This window comes from Aplysia californica, unplaced genomic scaffold (genome assembly GCF_000002075.1).
Source record: "Aplysia californica isolate F4 #8 unplaced genomic scaffold, AplCal3.0 scaffold00208, whole genome shotgun sequence".
NCBI classification, from domain to species: domain Eukaryota; kingdom Metazoa; phylum Mollusca; class Gastropoda; order Aplysiida; family Aplysiidae; genus Aplysia; species Aplysia californica.
This window is the reverse complement of record NW_004797478.1, coordinates 304,405-326,190: the sequence shown is the minus strand read 5'-3', so window position 1 is coordinate 326,190 and position 21,786 is coordinate 304,405. Positions and strand designations below refer to the sequence as shown.

Here is a 21,786-nt window from a genome sequence, read left to right as displayed (position 1 = left end):
CCCACGAGCTATGTCTTTATAAGCAATAAATAGAAAATAAGTAATCTGGCTAAAAAATTTGTAATATGGCCATGTCTAGTCCTTTTCTCTGGTGTGTCAAAGACAGGGGTTTTAGGTTTTAATGTTACATAGGAAAGACAGCAACCTGCGTGGAAAAGCCAGAAGAATATCCAACCAGCTGATAACTAGCACGATCAGCAAGCAGACCCTTTCATAGATACTGGAGAGGAGGGAGGAGCAGTTATGGCATTGTGCCATCTGCAATGATGTATTCTCCAACCAAGTGTAAGTAAGTAATGTGACATAAACTTTGGAAAGATGAAAGGATTCATAGCGAGCTTGTCACAGTTGAGTTGGGGGGGTGGGGGGGGGGGGGGGGGTGGGGGTGGAAGGGTTATTGGCAGTCTGCTTGACTATTGCAAAAACTTATGAAAAGGAAAGGCAGCATCAAGAGCCTTTGATCCTGACTGTTCATCACTACAATCACTACACACCATGCTGGAAGCCATGGCTGATTGTTGAAAACAATATCTATTAAAAAAAATTCTTACTGACCTAGGCTGTCAACCACAATGCAAAGTGAAGGAATTTTTTAACACCCTCCCTGTAAAATTAATCTTTGTTTTACTCCTGGCTTTGGTGCACTGGATGTTTTAAAGGGCAGAGTAGTGCATATGTAATGAGTGACCACAAGGGCTCTGTGAACAGAGGGTGTTAAAGTTAGACAGAAGAACATCACGTAGTGACATAGACTGCAGTGAATGATTATTTTTCTTCTTTATACTCTGGGAGGGTGGGGATGGGTTGGGGTAGTCAAACAGAAAATAATTTCTTAAAAATCAGAATCAAGGGTATTCTCATAGTATTTTCATAAAAAATAAAATTAAAAAGGAATTTCAATGATTTTGCAAAATGTGTAATGGACAGCCCTGCTCATGTCTTCAGCGTGCAACTGTAAAGAGTCTAATGATAACATCATAAAGAAAAAGCACTGTCTGTACCAAAGTTGCAGAACAAGTACGACGCATGGCAGTTTACAGTTAGATAAAAAGTAAAATCTCACTGATAATCTCGGGCTCTCGTTGTCTAGAGGTATGGTGTTAGCCTCTTATTCAAAAGGTTTCCGGTTCAAAACCTGAAAGGGACAGAAATTTCTCCTCTAAAATTTTCTTCCTTCACCTCCTTTCCAGTTTTCTAGACATGTTTTGTCACCTATTTCACCGTATTGCAGTTTCTTTTCCTTTACACTGATTGTCAAGGTCAAGCTATAATAAGACACATGATCTTAGTGTACCTATACTATACCTGCCTACCCTTCTTGCAAGTAATTTAGTATCCTGCATCTCATCACTTTTAACTCTTGCTTTAAGTCTGAAAGTAGCCTTTACGTTTATCCATGCTCGACAATTGGTAACATTTAAAAAAAGCAAGTAAAAAGTTGTCATCTCCTGTCCTCATTTCCTTCCCTCAAAGTCCTCTTTCAAAAAAATCAAAGCTTATCATGCTATGCACATCTTAACATCAATTTCATGGGAAAAAATATTTCAAAAGTAAAAAAAAAGGAATTCGGAAGAAAAAAGAAAACCATAATTCTGGGGTACCAATATTAGAGTTAAGTTTGCTCAATTGTATGTGGTTTTCAGCTTACAGCTATTATATAAACTTAAAGAGACTTGGCATTAGGCAGATCATTATGCAATACACAGGTACAGAAATTTATAACAACAGTATTTAATATTAAGACTAGACTTATCAACATTCTTATGACAAAATCATATGAAATATGAAAAGATGATGCTCCAAATCCACAGTACAAGTTCAAAGATGTGAAGTAGACTCAACATAAGTAGGAAACAATAACTCTCTGGAAGAACTGCAAAGAAGTATAAGACATATTCCAACACTACCTGCGAATACTGAGCAGAAAGTTAGAAAGAAAATTTAACCAAGACTTTAGTTAATTTCTGACGAGTCATGTCCATTTCAAACTTTAATATTAACAATAAAAATAATAATAACAACAAACCACACAAGAAAGAAATATCATTTTTTGACAATCCCCCAACTTTATATGACAGGCATAGAAAGTGAATTTAAATTAATTTGATTCAAACTCATAATTATGTGGAAAGGTAAAAAATCTATCACAGAGATAAGGAATAATATTACATACTTGTAGACAGCATTAGCATTCTGCTCAAAATTTGTATCCTTTTTTATAATGATTTTCTTTTTATTTCTGTTACTCTGTAATCTGTTCCTCCATTCCCAAATTTAAATAACAATCCCATCAGTAAGTGACAGACCAGGTACTATCCATGACGCAACACCACCTTCATAGACAAAGCATTTTTTGTATTCTCTTTCTACAGTAAAGTCAAACAATTCTTCTCAGAATAGAAACAAATAATAAACAAATCAAACGAACAAAATGCGAGAGAAAACCCAACACAATGCAAGTAAACATTTAAAAATAAACTTCTTCATCAAACAGTAAAACTAATCTAAATCTTTGTACAAAGCAGTTTATTCTATTTAATAAAGTTGTGGCTTCCACGTTCAAATCACAGGAGTGAATCAATAATCTAAAGTTCAGACATTTCAGTTCTTTCAATTTTCCAAGTTTACTTCGCTTTAATGACAAACCAGTATACATTTGTACTGCTTATTACTTAAATTTGTATAAAATGTCAAGCCATGTCTATCACAATTATTAATTGTTTCAAACAATTAAAAACATTGTTTTACTAAACAGCTGTATATTAATAGCTCTTATCTAATCGCATCAAACCACTGCACACAAAAATGTATAGAAAGAGATTTTAAAAAGAGAAACCAGAATGGCAGTATTTGTTGACCAAAAGCAAAAAGCTCGACTAGCAATACATCTTTTTTTGGTATTGCAGGAATGTTTAGACTCTTGGCAAGCAAAAAGCTTTAATAATGTGTAAACAGAGGCATGGATGGTATTCTCGGTCAGCTGTGTCAGCTTATTCAAAACAGCCCAAATCATAACAAGTAGAATATTCTACAATGACGCACTTAACCTAATGTAATAATACATAGTATTCAAATACATTTTACTTCTACAGTTTCAACAAGCTTTCATGATTAAGTCAGGGACATGGTGGCACAGATGTTATACATCAGTAGCATTGCATAAAATAAAAAGCCCTTTCACCAAAGCGCTAAAAGGAACACAGACCACACCTGTCCTTGTTCTATTAAAGCTCTGTGTAATTAGCATACTTAAACTTCAGTGAACCACTTATTCTGTTGTGAAGACAGACTCAGTCCAAATGACAAGCACAGCTTAAAAAAAGAAACTTACTTAAGACTTAGTCGAAATGTGACGAAAATCATCTGTACAGCTTCCTCCTTAACTAAACTTCTAAGAAAATCATCCCTTTGAATCGCACATTGCCTCATCCACCTTGAAAATATCACAGTCCACACATCTTATTATTTTTATTTCCTTCTGTTCTCAGCAGGCACGCTTCAAACAAGTTGTGCGACATCCAGCTCGATTACAATTTCGCCAAGTTGAAGATTATTCTTGATACAACACTACTCACGACTCACACTAACATTCAGATGTAACTTTATCAAACATAAGAAGGCATTGCACTTACTGATGTTAATCATTAACCTTTTTCTGATCTAATATCACAAAAGGCACAATGGTCAAAGTATTTCAAAGATGCAGTTAAAACGAAAAACACTTTAAAACAGCCAAAAATACCCTTTTCTATTTTGTCCTCATGGGATAATCCTCAGATGAAACTCCATGCACATAAACCAGTATGGTAAGAGTGGCTATATGATAATATACCCTTAACAAAAATGCACATTTGAAGAACTGCTGTAGGCTTAAGAATACGCTAAAATACATTGCACTAAAGATCATTATGTTTTTTCCCCTCTCTTACCAGAAATAAAAGTCACTACACATTTTTCCCTCCTCTGACGAGAAATAAATATCACCTGATTTTTTTTCCCCCTCTCACAAGAAATATTCCAATTCTGATGAATGAAACAGAGCCGCATATTCCTGCACAAAAAACAACTCTTAATTTTATGAACAGCAAAGACATTCGACCATCTGATTCTCAATATTAATCAAAAATGTAAACACAGAAAACACCACCTGGAAAAAATTCTTATCAAAATCATGCTTTGAGAAAAAGTCCACTCAGTAAATCTGTGAGAATTTTCATTAAGATTAAGAACATTTTCCCCTACAGAATGTTTCAAGCAGTGGGCCAAAATCTTTAGTTGCCCCCTCTCAGGACAAGAATGAATGCATTCACCCTGACAATTCTGTTGGAACTCATACTAGTCATACACCACCTGCTATACCTAATAATAAATAGTCAAGTTTGAAATAGTTTTAACTTCTTTACAAGGCTGAAATGATTCACTATAACTTTCACGAGTCAAAAAGCATGTTACAGCGAGCCAAAAACTTCAAAAAGGTGGCAACATTTTACTGGACTGACAGATTGGGAATGGTTAATGCTTCTATTGATGCAATTTAGATACTCTAAGAGGTGGGCCAACCTTGGATGAGAGAGATACTACAGTCCAGCAGGAAGACAAAAACTATTTGACAAAATATCTTCCCCAAGCAGGATTCAAACTCATGTCTTTTGAGTGTGACACCATTAAAACACATATCACTACATTTTACTAGGAACAGATAAGGACATACATAACTTAGTAACAGAGTTAAGGGAGCAGCACACACTAGAATATTTGTAAACTGCAGTAAGTATGAGATATCCCTGGAAGTCTTGGTCATACAAGTTTAAAAGAGACACAGGAGAATTAAGTAAAAAAGGACATAAGGACAACTAAAAGAGCTGTTGTGGTTTTACCCCAGCTGTCAGAGTGAAAAAAGGACAGGTGGCATCTCAAAATGAAACAGATATTATTGGGGTGATACCAAAGGTAAAAGCATAATGATAAAGTTGACGCTACATGGCTTCCTATTTGGTTATGGACTGCGGTTGAAAAGAAATCATTTACACGCACAAAAATATAAAATCTCCTATAGTTAGAACCCTTCTACAAAGAATGCAAAGTGCTCTGTGAAAGCAGGTCTACCCTAGTTTTCATTTACTCAAAATTTTTTCGGTCATACAGTCACGAAGTGTTGAAGGAATATACAATTTCCCCTCCTTAATTAAAGCTCCTTCCTATGGGAAAAAAAGATAATAATTTGTGGCATGACACGGTGGAATCAGGCACTTGGGCATACGCTTTTTGGTATAATCTAAAAGCTTGTTTGTTTGTTGTGCTTTTAATAAATAAAATTCCCACCTATCTTGACTAGAAGTTGAGAAATTTGTGATTAATGGAGGTGGGGGTTGTCTGAATCAGTGGTAAAATTAGCAAGAAAATCGCCACTTAAGTTTGGAAACTTCGAAAGCTTGAGAGTTCTGGGAAACTGCAAATTTCCATTTTTTTAAAAATGCCTTTGATCTACGTTTCTCAGTAAAATCTTCAAAGAAATCTGTTTCTAAAAGGTGATGAGAAAAAACAAATTTGATAAAAATTGCCCAATGGGCGGAAAATTATTGGTCTCTTTGAGTTCATTATTTTGATGAGCACCTGATTTCACCACTATGCCACACATTTTGTAACTCTGGAATTGTGTCTCATTTTGATGTGTTGCCATACAACAACTCACATGTTTGATCACACAGACTCGTTAACTTAAGTAAAAACTATACATAATACTTTACTTGTTTCCTTGCATAGAAAAAACCTTTGGGCTGTGCTATATTATTAAATACCATTTGACAATTGTTTTGTAAACAAGTTTTTAAAGCAACTATTTATACAACTTTCAAAAGAAATAATCCATTACTAACCATGACATCCTGTTAAAAATAATTCTCTAAATTTAACGAAGATTGTAACTATTTTGTAATTTACAAGATGCAGTGACCTCGTGAATATAAAAACAACTATATGGACACGATGATTAGAACCAGATGGAAAGGTTTTGTGATTAAGAAAGGCAGAGACGAAGGCTTCATTCAAGAAATATTTTCCTAATTATCACTGTTTCTGGCTGACAGTGAAACAAGTCACAAACAATGATTTCATTTTTCAGAGACTATCATATAAACTGCAGTATAAATACAGTGATGTGAGGATTCAGAATCTCTCCCCCACCCCCCTTTAAAAAAAAATCAAAATTTCAGGGAAAAAAATCCTCCGAAACCCTAGTGGATTCAGATTCTGTTATGAAGCAATCATGACAAAACAATTGTGAATTGCAAATACACTCAAATAAATGCACATAAAAATGTGTATTTTCATGTCACTTACCATAAGTCATGAAGATAATTTTTTTAAAAAAATTGGATTTTATGCAAATCCGACCCGAGTTCTTCCATAGACAAAAAAACAACAACTAAAACCCCCCCAGAGCCCTCTGATTTTCTTCGGAGTACTCGGCAGGCTTATCTTTATCACATGTTTGCTCTTTGAGATGAGCACCCAATTCCCCACAGCACTTCTTAAACCTGCTATCAAATATGTTTTAAGTCCACATAGCACAACAGGTCACAGTATCCTCCCTTCTATTCACATCCAACTCAGCTGAAAGACTTTTTCTTTCCCCACCACAACTTTTGATAATTTTTGCTCCAACACTGTCACTGCTACAGCAATGCCCTCTGAGAATATAACATCGCTAGAATTGTCATGCGAAGCAGAGTTTGCATGTAAAGAACTATTCTTTTCTGAGAGCAGATCAAAAGATTCTTTGGGAAGCAACTCCTTTTTTTTCTTTTATCATCTTCACTCTTTTAATAGCATTCTGCTTTTATGTTTCTACAGGCACATCACTATCATTCTTTAAAACTTTACTGGCATTCCTATTTTCAAGAACAACTTTACCGACAATCCCATTTTCAAGAACATCCTTACACACATTCCCATTCTCAAGAACATCCTCACTAACATCCCCATTTTCAAGAACATCCTTACTGACATCTCCATTTTCAATAATTGGAGAACCACGACAGGAGTCACCGTCCTCTATAACTTTTCCATTTCTAGCCTCAGGCTGGGCGTTCACTGTGCCTTGAAGACTTCCTTCCCTAAAAGTACCATTCGATCCTTGTTGAATTCCATTTATCAATGGGGCAGAGGATGGGACTTCTGGGCTCTCTCTTTTCAGTGGATCTTCAGATTCATTAAGAGGTGGGACGTAGTAGGCCCAAGCGTCTTGGTGGCACCAGGAGTAGTATACTGCACCGGCCACAAGAATGGCTGTGGTAATGGCAACCATGACGCCAGCAGCCACATAGCTACGATTCCGCACGCTCAGCACAAACGACTGTCGAATCTCTGATGGACGAAGAAGGAAAGAAAAAGTAGAATGGGCTGTTATTTGTGATTGGAAAAGTTTAAAAGCGTTACATTCACACAATTTAAATCAAAAGGGAGGCAGGCTGCTTCAACCTTGTCTGTCAGGCCCAACCCAGTGCAGAAAGGACTACAGCATCCAGCAAAAAGAGACACTCAGTACAATAACTTTCCTCAGCAGGACACAAACTCATGTCTTTAAAGTGAAAGGTAAAGGTTCCAACCGCTCCCCTACAGATACTGCAAGCAGTCCCTGCATTCAGCTGAATGTTGCTTGAGTTCAGAAAGGCAGGGTAAAACTCAGATAATATAATTGCCATACAAAGCAGTAAGGTGATGAAACAGCTGAGTGGAGATGAATTTTTCTTTTTTGCATTTAATAAAATAACAATAATAAATAGCATTTGTTTGGCAAAAACTCCCATTCAAAAACAAATTCTATGTGCTTTGCAATATATCATGGCTCTAGCAGACCTTACAGCATTCTGAAACTATCTCAACTTCCTGGGAAGCATACAGCTCAAGTTGCCATTTTCTAAAAACTAACACATTAACAAGATCTTTTGCTGTCTATGGTCAGATAGCCATTCACACCCGGATGAAGTGACAATAACACGTGTAAAGTGCCATTCCTAAGGACACAATGTCAGACAGAGCTGAGCCTCGAGCCCTTATAACCCATAACCTCACAACTACCAGTTTGATAGCCTAACCACTAGACGGCAATCTGCTCTGCATTCCTTCAATGTGTTCGACAAAGTACCCACAAGCGGAAGATACAAAGACAACAGACAGAGTAACAGTGTACAGAGTGGCAACTACAAATCTGAAAGGCATTCAAACATGAGCTGAACCAAAATCGGGAAAATGTAGTTTTATCACCGCTTATGTCAGTCCAGCGCTTCTTTCATGGTGACCTACTAATTTTGTGCCCAAAACACAGGCTTAACAAGTGAATACATAGAGTCAACCTAAGAGCACAAATGCAATCAGCTACTTTCATTTCAGGATGATGGTGAAGAGTGATTAAACAAGTAAATCTCTGTAGCTAAAGAGCCAGCTAAGCTGTCAAGTCTATCCCTTGGTATGATGTGACATCTTAGGAGAGTAAGATTCAGCCTTTGTGAAAGTTTTGCTCTGTCCCTCATTAGCGGGCATGGGTTTTGCAGAACAAGGTTTCCATTCAGAAGAAGAGACCATTCCTTTATACATTTAAATCAAATAATGCAGTAGAAATGAACCTACTAAGACAAAAATGTGTGGTTGAGTACAGCAGGCTCTTACAAAAAGTGCGTTTGATGGACAAACTACTTTATCACTATGGTGGAGACAGATGACAGCCACAACTGAAAAAAGTTGTAGAGAGCTATATCCTTCAGTAAACAAATATATATATATATAAATTATATATACCGTCGAACCTGCTCTGACGGCCACCTCTATAAGACGGCCACTTTTCATTTCCCCCCTTGCGTTTTTTCTATATAAATTAACTGCGTAAAACGAGCACCTGTCCAAGGTGGCCGCGGCCACCATATTTTAACACACAACCCCTATCACACCAAGCAATAACCCCTGTCTTAGACGGCCACCTTAGTGACTCCATTACGTTTTGTCATAAATTGTGCATTGGCCGCTGGCGTTGTGGGAAAGCCTTCATAATCTAATCCCCTGTCGTTGTGGTTAGGTAGTCCCTCCAACCGATTATGTTGCGTAGGCCCCTCCCACTGTTGACCTATAGGTATATGTACCAATTATCAGCTGCTGGTGAGGTAAGCGTGTGATCCCTCATAACCCATAAGCCTCGCCAAGAACTCGTACACAAATCGTAAGTGAGATGAGTGGTCACTGTTTACCCAGTTTGTAACAAAGTAACAAAGGACGTCAACATGGACTTGAGACAGAAGCGTCACTTGTTCTCCGAGTGGTGGCGACCCATATGTTTGTTTTAACATGGCACTCGGTTTCCTTGTCTGATACATTTCGTTTTATTGTCATCCTAGCGCAAAATCAGCAACAAAATAAAAATAACAAACAAAATACAAACCAAAAACAACAGCAACAACAACAATGCGGCTACTTTCGATTTGGACCTCAGATGGGAATAGTTTGTTTTCTTCATCTTAATCAGTCCTGCCTAAGACGGCTACCTGTCTTATACGGCCACTTTTCTCCTTGACAATGGGTGGCCGTCTTACACAGGTTCGACTGTATATATATATATATATGTGTGAGGCATTGTGGTGAAATCAGGCGATTGTCAAAATATTGAAATCAAAGAAAATGCATTTTTTTTGCCGATGGGTAATTTTAAAATAATTTTCATTTTTTGGCTCAACACCTTTTACGTCCATTTAAAAACAAATTTTAGTGTGGATTTTACTGAAAAATATTGACTAAAGACAGGAAAAATGTAAATTTTCAGTTTCCAAAGACTCTCAGACTATAGAAGTTACCAAACTTTGGTGGCCATTGTCTCGCTAATTTTACCTCTGAAACCAGGCCACCCTGACCTCCTTCAGTCTTAAATGTTTCAACTTCTATTCAACATTGAAAGATATTTTTTCACCAAAAGGAAGGCAAAAGAACAGTCTTTAAAATGGTACCAATAACCACAAAAGCCAAAAAATTGACGAGCGCCGGATTCTACCTCGTACACACACACACACACACATATATATATATAGGGGTGAATCAGAGCGGGATCTTAGGGGTGGCTTTTGTATAGTAAAAATTCTGTTTTCTTAAAACAGCGGGACCTTAAGCGAACTGGGATTGTAAGCGGTGGGATCTTAGGTGGAGACTACTGTGTATATACAGTCGAACCTGAGTAAGACGGCCACTCATTGTCAAGGAGAAAAGTGGTCGAGTAAGACAGGTGTCCGTTTTAGGGAGGATTGATCAATATGAAGAAAGCAAACTATTCACTTCTGAGGTACCAACCGAAGGCAGCTGCATTGTTGTTGTTTTTGTGGGTTTATTTTTTGTTAGCTTTTTTACTTTGTTGCTCATTTTGTGCAAGGGTGACAATAAAACGAAATGTGTCAGACGAAGAAGACAGACTGCATGTTAAAACAAACACATGGGTTGCCACCACTTAGAGAACGAGCGACACTTCTGTCACAAGTTCATGTTGACGTCCTTTGTTACTTTGTTATAGGACTGGGTAAACAGTGACCCCTCATCTCACTCATGATTTGTGTAAGAGATGTGAGTGGGGTTTATGGGTTATGAGAGATCACACGCTTACCAGCAGATGAAAATCTATTGTGACTTATTGGTCAACAATGGGAGGGGCCTACTCAACATAATCTGTTGAAAGGACTATTTAACAACAATGACAGGTGGTTGGAATATGACGGCTCGTCCACAACGTCAGGGGCCAATACATATTTTATGACAAAAGGTCGGGTGATGAGAGAGGTGGCCGTCTAAGACAAATGTTATTCTTTGGTGTGATAGGGATTGTGTGATAAAATATAATATGGTGGCTGTGGCCGCATGGGACAGGTGCCCATTTTACACTGTGAAATTATATAGAAAAAACGCAAGGGGGGAAATGGACAGTGGCCATTTGTACAGGTGGCCGTCATGGCGGGTTTGACTGTACATGGACTGGTGTTCATTATCTCCTCAGTTTACATGTTTTTATGTCCATGGCTGCTCTTATTAAGTCTTACTCCAGCCGTTGTAACTTGTCTTTCAAAAATATTTGTCGGAGAGCTGGGTGCGCGGCTGTACTCACAAATCCCCTCCCCTCCTCCCCTCGCTGCTTAACTGAATGTGTCCTATACTAATATAGAAACTAAACTACCATAGTGCGATAGAAAGTTGAAGTGGTGTTGCAAAATGTAGGACTCTGCCATAGTGCACCCCATGTAAAAAAGCAGACTTGCTCAAATGCACACCTGGGTCATATGATTTTTTTAATGGAATTGATGTTTCATATAACAAGGAGACTCATTTACACTTACCCTCAGGGAGGGCTCTGATCTCCTCCATAACTTTTGAGTGAGCAACTTGGTCAATGACATGGTCCAGCTCTTCCATCATCTTGGAATGAGCCACCTTGTCAATGACTTCATCCAGACCTCGCAGTACCTTCTCCTTGGACTCCGACACCTGACAAATGAAAGTTATGAGAATAAGTTTCCATTCTACACTCTTTTCGACACAATCTTGGCACCCAACATTAGCTGTGGAACAAATTTTGTCCAACTTATCTATACTCACAAAATAAAAGTACATGCCAAAAAGTTCCCATTAGCAATATATAAATCATAGTTGTTGTTGGACTACTTTGATTCAAGACATGATATCACTGAGCAGATACTAGCCCCACTGACATTTTCATATTTGTCATTATTTAAACTACTACCTGACACAGAATAAGTTATTACTAACTTTGTTCTATAAACATTATCACTTACTTGCTAGCAATACTAGAATGACTCAAAACAAACAAAGCTGTTTTAACTGATATCAGAAGTCACCAGAAAAAAAAAAGTATTGACATCACACCATTCACTCCATCCTTGGTCAGACAAAATTATTCATTAAAACGCATGATGAATCATAGAAAAGTTAGTGCTTGTAAGAAGAAAATCTGCAAAAGAGGAAAATACAAATGAGGAAGGTTTTTATTTGTTCTGGGTTTTTTTTTTTTTTTTTATTGTTGTCAGTTTTATTTTGTTGTGTGGCGTTGCTGCTTTTGTGCAAGGGTAAAACGAAACAAAATGTTTGAGACGAAGAAGATTAAGAGCCAAAGTAAAGCAAACAAATAGGTCCCTACTACTCAACGAATAAGCAACACTTCCCTATTGCAAGGTCATCTCCACATCCATTGTTACAAACTGGGTAAACAGAGCTACTACTCATCTCACTTATGATTTATGTACAAGTTGATTTCGATTTGGTAAGAGTTTTACGATGCTTGCAACTGCGTAGTAAAGTCATATGAGTGCATGGGACTCAAGTTGGTTGTTTTCACGAATGAGCTGTGGGCGGGCTTTAAAGGTTAAGATCACATGCGTCTCTCATCAGCTGCTGAAAATTTGTAACCAATTGGGTCAACTTGGGTAAACAGTGGGAGGGACCTAAGCAAAATGATTAGTTCATTCATTAGAGGGACTAACAACAATGACAGGGGAATGTAATGTAGTATTAAAGCTTGTCCACAACATCATTTTAACAAAGTTTACGCGCCCAACCTCCAAGTTCAATGAATCCCAGTGTCATATAATTTATGACAAAGTGTTATGTGATAAGAGATTTGTGTGGCCATCTTAGACAGGTTTTTTTTGTTTTGTGTTTGTTGAAAAAATATAGTGGCAGCAGCACGTTGGACAGATTCCTGTCTGATGCTGTGCTTCTATATATAGAAAAAACACCAATGGGGAAATGGAAAGTGACCGTTTGTACAGGCGACCCTTATAGAGACAACATAACATCAATTTTTATGAAACAATACACAACAAAGTGAGACAATACAATTACGCTTCATTTTCAAAAGGGAAGATGACCCAAAGGTGTCAAAAAAGACTAACAAACAGGACTCTTCATTTAAAGGAATTATCAACATTACGTACACAGTGTATTAGAATTACGATATATAGTCACAAATCTCACAGTGGAAAACTTTCGGGTTTGAAACCACTGTCTCTTCTTCATTTTCACAAAAGCATAACTAACCAATAAGCAGCATATATATATAATATTATACATCAATCAGATATACTTGTTAAATTTTAAGACCATGAGGGAAATGTCTGTTTCATGATAGTTGCTAATTCTGTTTCTTAATATTATTTAAGGCAAAGACCAAACAAACTAAAGAGCACATTTAAAATGTATAACGACAGCCAGTGCTTCTTGAGTATGAATGATATCAACAAATGAAATACCCAAATACACCCCCCGCCCTCATGATCACTTCCTTAAAACTCTATCTCACTTAGTATTTTCCCCAGTAGAGCTAGAGGAGAAAACTGACCACCCACTCCTCCCTTCCAGGAACTTTAATAACTCCCAAATCCACCCCATCTCAGGGTTCAACTCACTTTATCCATGACGGAGTCAAAGCTCTCTATAACCTTGACCCTTGACTCAGACATGGATTCAGACACTCTATCCATGACCTTGTCGAGACTATCCATCACTCTGTCTCTGGATTGAGCGACCTGGACAAGTGTGGGGAACAAATGACATGCAGGGATATCACATCAATTGATCATCTTTTTAAAAAGTTAAAATGAATAGCAACAAAACTTAAAAGTTTATACCATAATCAAATATTTAAAAAATCAGAATTTTGTGTTTGAAGCACTGATATTCAAGTAAAAAAAAAAGACCACTATATCCTCATCTTGGTTATCAGACTGCAGAGAGACCACAAAGAAAAGTTTACCACAAACTCGTTTGTAAGATCATTATTCTTCACTCACATCAGTGGGTTGGTTGGCAGGTGCTCTGTTGTGTTTTACTCCATCTTTCTTATTAAACAACTATTGTCCTTGTCTTTCCTCTTTGTTTTTTTTATAGTTGTATATTACTCTCAAGTAACACCTTTAATCTTTGGCCTTAAATATGACCTCAATTTAACTATTTGTATTGCATGCAAGTGCCATAAAATACTAACTAAAACTTAACTTTCACATGTTAATCACTGGGATTAACCCATGAATATAGATATTTCAGCTCAAATTCCCTCCTTTTCACCACCAACTGGGTTTTGAAAGTGGTTGAATTATACATGTAGGCCACCCTGTATCAACAAGAAGCTTGGTAACGATGTAAAAACTAACGATCCTTTCCAAGTTGCTATTAAGCTGTTGCTTTTGCTTGTATATCAGCTTTTATAACGCCTTGCACAAGGAAATAAAAAGGCACTCACATTAGCCTAGAATTAATCAAACAGTCATAAAAATGATATAGATCATACTTGACAAAGGAAGAAAAAAAATCTAATAGGTTTTAATGACATTATCTTTCCATTATGTAAATTTTAGGGTTGCTACACAAGTTCTGTTCTGCTTCTACCTGAAGAAAGAACAACTACAAAATGGACAAGAAAAAGAATATGGTAAAAAAAGGTACAAAAGAGGGGAGGTACAAGCAGTAGAAGCACAAGGTGAGAGAGAGAGAGAGAGAGAGAGAGAGAGAGAGAGAGAGAGAGAGAGAGAGTGAGAGAGAGAGAAGTTTTAAAGAAAGAGGATATATGTTTAAACAAAACAAAGCTTAATTTGTTCTTAACTAAATTTCATATGTCACAGTACAACATTTTTAAGTACTAAAAACAATATCAAGATAGAATGTTCAACTATTGTGCATTATACACAAAAAGAGTGTTAAATGTTTGGACACAACGACTTTACAATCATAAAGATTGTGATATAGATCTATATATATATATATATATATATATTTTTTTTTTTTTAATACAAATGTATATATGCATTTTAGCTCAAGTTAAAATCATACAGTAGTTATAGGCAGAATTTTAGTTACAGCAGTAGTCAACACTCATTGCCTTAGGTAATAAAAAGACATAATTTAAATAAAAACAAAGTGAGTTTTTAATGAAAACTAAGATAAGAAAAGAAAAGAAATTTACTGGAAAAAAGATGTCATAAAACTTTTTACCTGATCCATGACATCCTCAAGACTCTCAATGACCTTCATCTTAGACCTTTGTACTTGGTCCACTAAACCTTCCACACTGCGTTGGAACAAGTTTCCAGAGACATCATCATCACAATCTCTGAAATTTCCAGGTTTTTCCTGACCGCTTTGAGCTTGTGGCACTTCTTCAGTCTTCGCGCCTTCTTTTTGAGACTTCTCCTTCAGCCTCTCAGAATTTGACGAGAGTGACATAGGGGAGCAGACTTCTTCATTATTTTGAACCTTAGCATAACAGTGATCAAACTTCCTTTCATCTGCGTGCAGATTGACCCTTCCAGCATCCTTAACATCTTTGGAAACTGAAGTCGACCTGTCCAGGCTAGCAGAATTTGATTTTCCTACATTTGCTCGTAGAGAATCCTGGTAAAATAGTTTGCAAAATGATCAGCTTGTTTTACACAAACTAAACAAGTGTATTTAGAGCAAAAAATGTCTGAATTACTGAGTCGTAAGGAAAACATAAAAAAGAACAATTCTGTTATATGACCATGAAACCATAGAAATATGGTACCCAAATTGTCCAAGATAGCCACCCATTAGCCGAGGAGAATAGTGGTTGCCTTGGACAGTGTCAGTTATGGACACAAAAAAATTAAAAGGAGAAAGTGTAAAGTGGAAGCTTGTAATTGTATATAGTATAGATGATTGTCTAGGCAGGCCCCTGGAGCAGATTTGACTGTAGTGTAGATCAGATCCTAATCAGGAGCCCTGCATCTGACACTCTTCCGTACCACCACTAGCTGAACCTAAAAGGAGGGTTTTTTCCCCTCTTTTTTGAGGGGCCCCGAGAGGAGAAGTAGAAGGGAGAAGAGAGGACAGCGCTGTTCATTTGAAATCCCCCTCAGTCACACCCTTCAAAAGCAATAGTTATGAGGCATTTGTATTACATTTTTAACCTGGCTAAATCTTTTCAAAGACTTTAATTTTATTCTCTATGCATACCATTATAAGAGTTCAATTGTATGGCCACATTTGTAAGACAAAAAGTATACTTGACAACCTAACACTAGTAGTAAGAAAAACTGGAACCAAAATAACTACAGTGGAGTCCAAACCAAACATGGTTAATCTGAAAAAAAAAGTGGTAAACTGAAAAAAAAAGTGATTTATATTAGAAAAGTATAAATTTATAAATATGAAATTTTATGCTCCAATTTCCAAACCAAATTTTTTTTACAGGTTTTATGTAGTCAAAAACTTCACGAACGCCCCCCTCAAGTAACGCTAATCATCATTTAATTCAGTCATCTGTGCTTCAAGATAGCAAAACAGGCAAAAGAGACACAGGAATGGTATCACACATGACGTTAAGGTTCCTTCATACGTTGTGTGAAGGCCTACTAATGGTGCAAAGATAATGTACGCACATCAATCGTGCAAACTTCAGTTGGTCATGAAAAAAGTAGGTGTTTTTACACCCCCATCGACAGATAAAATCGGTGACTGGTCATGGCCTATTATCACACCAAAAAAATCCCTTCACGCCCCCATGCCCCGTTCACACCTTACACACACAGACACACACACACACATGCACACTCACACACATACGGGCCACTCCATTCGCAATTATTATCAACAAATCTCGAGAACGGAAACTGTTAGGAGAAGGCCAGCTCTATTCGGACTCGAGTCCGAATATGGGTTTTATCTATTCGGACTCGTGTCCGAAAAAAAGGTTAAATTTTATTCTACGTGAGCAATGTGAGTATTATAAGGAGGTTACATTGTATAAATGTCGTTGGGGGGATTTTATGTAAAATCAGAATTAGAACTAGAATTGCCTACTAGGACTGTGTAATTGTGTCAAGGGTCAAAAGACTTGCACTCTCATTAGGTCTACCCAATGGCAGTGTCTAAGTACACGGTAACCAACAACACAGGGTCTTTCCACCACCACTATAGCATCATCATTACTTCCACTACCATTTGTTTTTCTACATGTTTTTATTTTGTTGTGTGTTATAGTTTTTCAGTAATTATTTTTTGGCCAGCTCTATTCTCTATTTCTCTGAACGTTCGTGAAAATAAACTTGAATTCTATTTCTCTGATCGGTTTCCATTCTCAAGATTTGTTGATAATATAATACGCGAATGGAGTGGCCTGAGTGTGTGTGTGTCTGTGAGTGTGTGTGTGTGTGTGTGTGTGTAAGGTGCGAACGGGAGGAATTTTTGTTTACATGAAGGATTTTAGTTTTTGCTGGGTGACTAAATGCAAATAGGTTACTGCCATGGTCAAGCAGTCTTGTTTTCTCGCAGTACCTTTTGAAGGTATTTTCAAAAGAAGTATAGATCTTGTCCGGGAACGTTGCCCCAACCACAATTGAAGTATCTGAATATTCAGACATTAAAAAATCTCTAGCTCTAGAAATTGAATTTGATGCAAAAAATGCTTCTTCCCAGTCCTCGCAGAATGGCAGAATGAAAGGATGACGCCTAAATCTTGCAAATAAAAAAAAAATCTCGAGATCGGAAACCGTTCGGCGAAATAGAGTTCAACTTTATTTTCCCCAACGTTCAGAGAAATGGTCACTTCGTTATATGTTTTTTTATCACACCGCACAAAACCGACAGCCGTGGCCTCTTCCCGACACCTCTTCCCCCAACAAGCCGAAAGTGCGAGATTGCTATGCGCAGTCTCATTGGTCGACATAATAATTTTAACTTTGCCCGCGGCAAGATCAGCTCAATTTAGTCATTCTGTTCACACTAATGATGCCGGGAGGGCCAGTTTAGCGAAGTGGCTAGCCGTACTTAAGTACGGCTAGCCTGAGAGTCTTAAGTACGGCGAGACTGCTATTAAATCGGTTGAGATGTTGGTTGAGGGGTACATGTTGTGTTTTAAGTTGGAAGATTATGGATTGATCTCCCCTCCTCAACTCATTAATTGGATCTTTGACCAGTGGTTTATTCATGTGGCCATACATCCTCCTTCCTGTCGTACCTGTGGCCCAATCATTCATCCACTCTTCCTTGACGTTTGACTTGATCATTTGTCAGCAGGTGGTGTAATTCGTAGGAATTTCAGGCTGAGGGAGGCTAGCCCCTTTCTTTGCCAGAGCATCAGCTCTTTCATTTCCCGGTATCCCAGTGGGGGCAGGAATCCATTGTAGGACTACTCTGACGTGGTGCCTACGTATCAAATTATGTAGACTCCAAATCAAGTGCAATATATTATTATTATATCTTTGTTCACATCAGTCCCACTCTCAAGTGTCTCTAGTGTTGAAAGGCTGTCTGTAAAGATAACGATGTCTGAGGTAGTAAGTGGGTTAGTGTCAAACAAGTAGTTGATGTAGTTTGCTGTGTAGGTGATAGCCTGTTGTTCGGCAATGAAATTGGAGCAGAAGGACCCGCTGGAATTAAAGACTTCTTTTTTTATCCCACTGGGCAAGTTGATCACTGACCCATATCCAGCGTTGATTGTTGCCTTAAAGGCAGATCCATCACTGTATGAGTGGATCCATGTTGGAGGATAGGAATCAATAATTATTGTTTCAAGGGCAGAATGTTTTAGTGCTACAGGATATGTGTTTTTATTGCTCTTGTCCAAAAGTATTTTCCTAATTTCAGGCTTTGCTTATGGTGAGATGTGGTGGGAGAGTTGAGGGAACTCTTTCCAGAGGTTCTCGTCTTTCAGGGAGGTGATGCTTTTCTTGGAGATTGAGAACAGTGTCAAGTACAGATTTTGTATTTTTAGTCTTTGATTAGGTTTCCACTTGTCAACAAGGATTCTATTAGTGGTGGTATATTTTCTAGCCTTTTAGATCTTTCATATATACTTCTAAAGCTGCCCGTTTTCTTAGAGTTTCTAATGGCTCAATATTTGTGTGGATTTCACAGGCCGCAGTCGGTGAGGTTCTCATTCCGCCAGAGATAAGACGAAGAGCTTGGTTATGGATGGTGTCCATTGAGTTCTTTGTAGCTTTATTGCAAATGTTTTGTAGAACAAGATTATAATCAAAAACAGCTCTGGTATATCCTAAATAGAGGCCTCTCAAGGTGTTCTTGTCTGATCCCCAGTTGGTACTGGCTAGTCGTTTGATGAGATTAAGTCTCTTCATAGCCTTCTTCCTGAGGTTGTTGGTGTGTCGTTTCAGGTTGAGCTTGCTGTCAAGTTATACTCCAAGATACATTGGGTGATTCTCCTTTTTCAATTTGGTACCATCTATTGTGAGAGGGATTTCTGCATTTGCAAGGTTATAGCTTCTCGTAAAAACAGAGTAGACAGTTTTTTCGCATTTACTTTCATCTTCCATAAACGGCAATAGATTCCTAAGGAATTTAGATCATCTTGTAGTCTTCGTCTGCTTATTGTTGTCGAGTTTCCAGTGTGCCAAAGGACCAGGTCATCAGCAAAAAGGGCTTTTTCTGTTCTGAGAACATCTGAAACGTCATTAAGGAAGACAAGGAATAAGGTACAGCTGATAGAAGATCCCTGTGGGAGTCTTTCCTCCAGTACTGCTTTTGAAGATAGGGTTTCATCCATCTGGGTCTGGATGAGTCTATCTGTAAGGAATAATTTAATCCAGGAGTACATATGTTTCCCTTGATTCCCATGTTCTGCAGTTTTAAGAGTAACTTAGTCCTTTCCTCCACACTCTATCGTAGGCTTGTTGGAGATCCACAAACACAGCCATTGTCTGTTCCCCTCTTTGAAATCCATCAATGATTTTCTGTGTAAGCCTGAAGAGCTGGTCTTCTGTCCTGCCTTTTGACCTGAACCCTGCTTGACACTGTGATATCAGACCTTATTTTTGGCCTTCTTTCTGTACTTAATATTGATGGCTGGATTGTAAATGAATTTTTTTGTTTGCAATGCCTAAAGTAGGCCTATTTTGTATTTCAGACAAAACCAAAAGGTGCCTTACTGACTTGCATGTATTTGAACCTGAATAATTACTAGATCTAGATCTAGATCTAATGAAGACTAATGAGACCTGTGTTACACTGTGTACTTTTAAGGCTTGAGTCGATAGGGCCAAACCTAGAGATCTAAGTAGTAGGCCTACGGCTAGACTGCCAGTCTAGCCGTACTTTTAAGTACGTTTCTAATGTTAATAGGTATTAAGAATAAGTAGGCTAGACTGCCAGTCTAGCCGTACTTTTAAGTACGGCTAGACTCTCAGTCGTACGGCTAGCCACTTCGTAAAATCAATTGAAGAATTTAACATGCTGAAGTATATGATCACCCGAGTGAGAATAACGAGAACATGGGTTTTATACTCACGAATAAAAAGTCGAATGTTTGGCTTAGATCTAAAATCTAGATATCTAGATGTAGATCTAGATCTAGATCTAGATGTAGATCTAGATCTTCTAGATCTAGAATCTAGACTCTAGATATATTAGATCTATACTATACTACTAGAAATCTAGATCTCTACGATCTTTACATCATGAAGTAATAATTTAGAAGAACTGAATTAGATCTAGACTCTCTAGATCTAGATTTAGACCTAGATCTATAATCTAGAAATCTAGATCTAGATCTAGATTCTAGATTAGATTAGAAGACTTTGGTGAGTGTTGGTTAGCAGCGTCGCCGCCAGCGATCCCCACCTGTTGATGGAATCCTCCGACGAGTGAAGCAAGGAACAGAACGACTGTGATTGTCCACCGATATTCCGGAGCCATTTCAAGGACAAGAGAAGGCTGCAAAACAGCAAACTAAAAAAAAAAAAGCTGTGGTTATGATTAAATTTCAGTCACTGATAACCATGATGTATGAAGAAAAATCACATGTGTTTTAATTCGGATACACACATTTTGTTGCCAACGAATGACCTGATGTTTACATGATAGGGGCTAGGCCTAGGTTTGTCCTACTTCCGGAGGTTATCCAATGAACGATCCCTGTTCTTATTCCCATATTAACCCACCCAGGATGAGAATAACTAAACCAGTTTGTCCTTCCAGTTCGGTTATGGCGCAACCGCAATACGAATAGGCAAAAGTTATTCTTTTCATTGAAGTTGAAGGCTTCCTTGTTGATTCCTGGCTTAGATGATCTAGGCTACAAGGCAAAGTTCAAAATGTGACGTTTGGAGTCTATGGGCCGATACTACAATTTAGGTATCGATGTCGATACCTAGCAATACCAAAGAGTCTACATAACAAGAGGGGCCACTTCTCTCTTTGAGCAACAGAATTCTACACTTATTCTACACTAAAAGAACGGGAACTGTACCACGTGACCTGTGAGGAATTGAAGACCGAAAACAATGGCGTCTTGAGGGCACGATTTATCGTTTTCGGAAGTAACCCTATAGCTTTTAAAGCAAGAGCGGCTTTTACAAACGAGTGAAAAGTGGAACATTTACTGTCCAGTTTGTAATTTTGAGTTACAGAATTCACTGTGCAACTAGAGATTGGAATCAAGGTTTTAGATTGTTGTGTTTTTGGGTGCAACAACAGAAAAAGCAGACATAAAGAGTTTATAAATAATAAGATCTACAGTACAGAACTGTGAAAAAATTCGTAGCACGGATGGGATTGTTCACAACACTTCTAGCTTCCCACACACATTTTGCATACGTATATGGCCTACGTAATTTATTAGTAGCAAAACTTGTTACAAGAAATTTGTTTTACACTGAACATATTTTTTTTCACTAGATCTAATTAATGTTCTCAAAACATGCGTTCAATAATTAGCTTTATGTCGCCAGCAGAAGTAGAAAAAAAGGACGGACTTGCTTTTAAAAGAGATTTAGCTCCAGC

The 21,786-nt window shown here is 37.7% G+C and overlaps 1 protein-coding gene across 1 annotated transcript; it reads right to left on the bottom strand.

The window, feature by feature from the left end:
* Window positions 1-2,054: 2,054 nt before the first annotated feature.
* On the bottom strand, window positions 2,055-21,179 carry LOC101854258. Its single transcript, XM_005099269.3, has 5 exons — window positions 20,626-21,179; window positions 15,025-15,423; window positions 13,443-13,562; window positions 11,358-11,505; window positions 2,055-7,365 (listed from the first exon to the last, which is right to left on the bottom strand). Exons 1-5 carry the CDS (start codon window positions 20,698-20,700, stop codon window positions 6,839-6,841), a joined length of 1,269 nt encoding a protein of 422 aa, XP_005099326.1. The 5' UTR covers window positions 20,701-21,179; the 3' UTR covers window positions 2,055-6,838.
* Window positions 21,180-21,786: the final 607 nt, after the last annotated feature.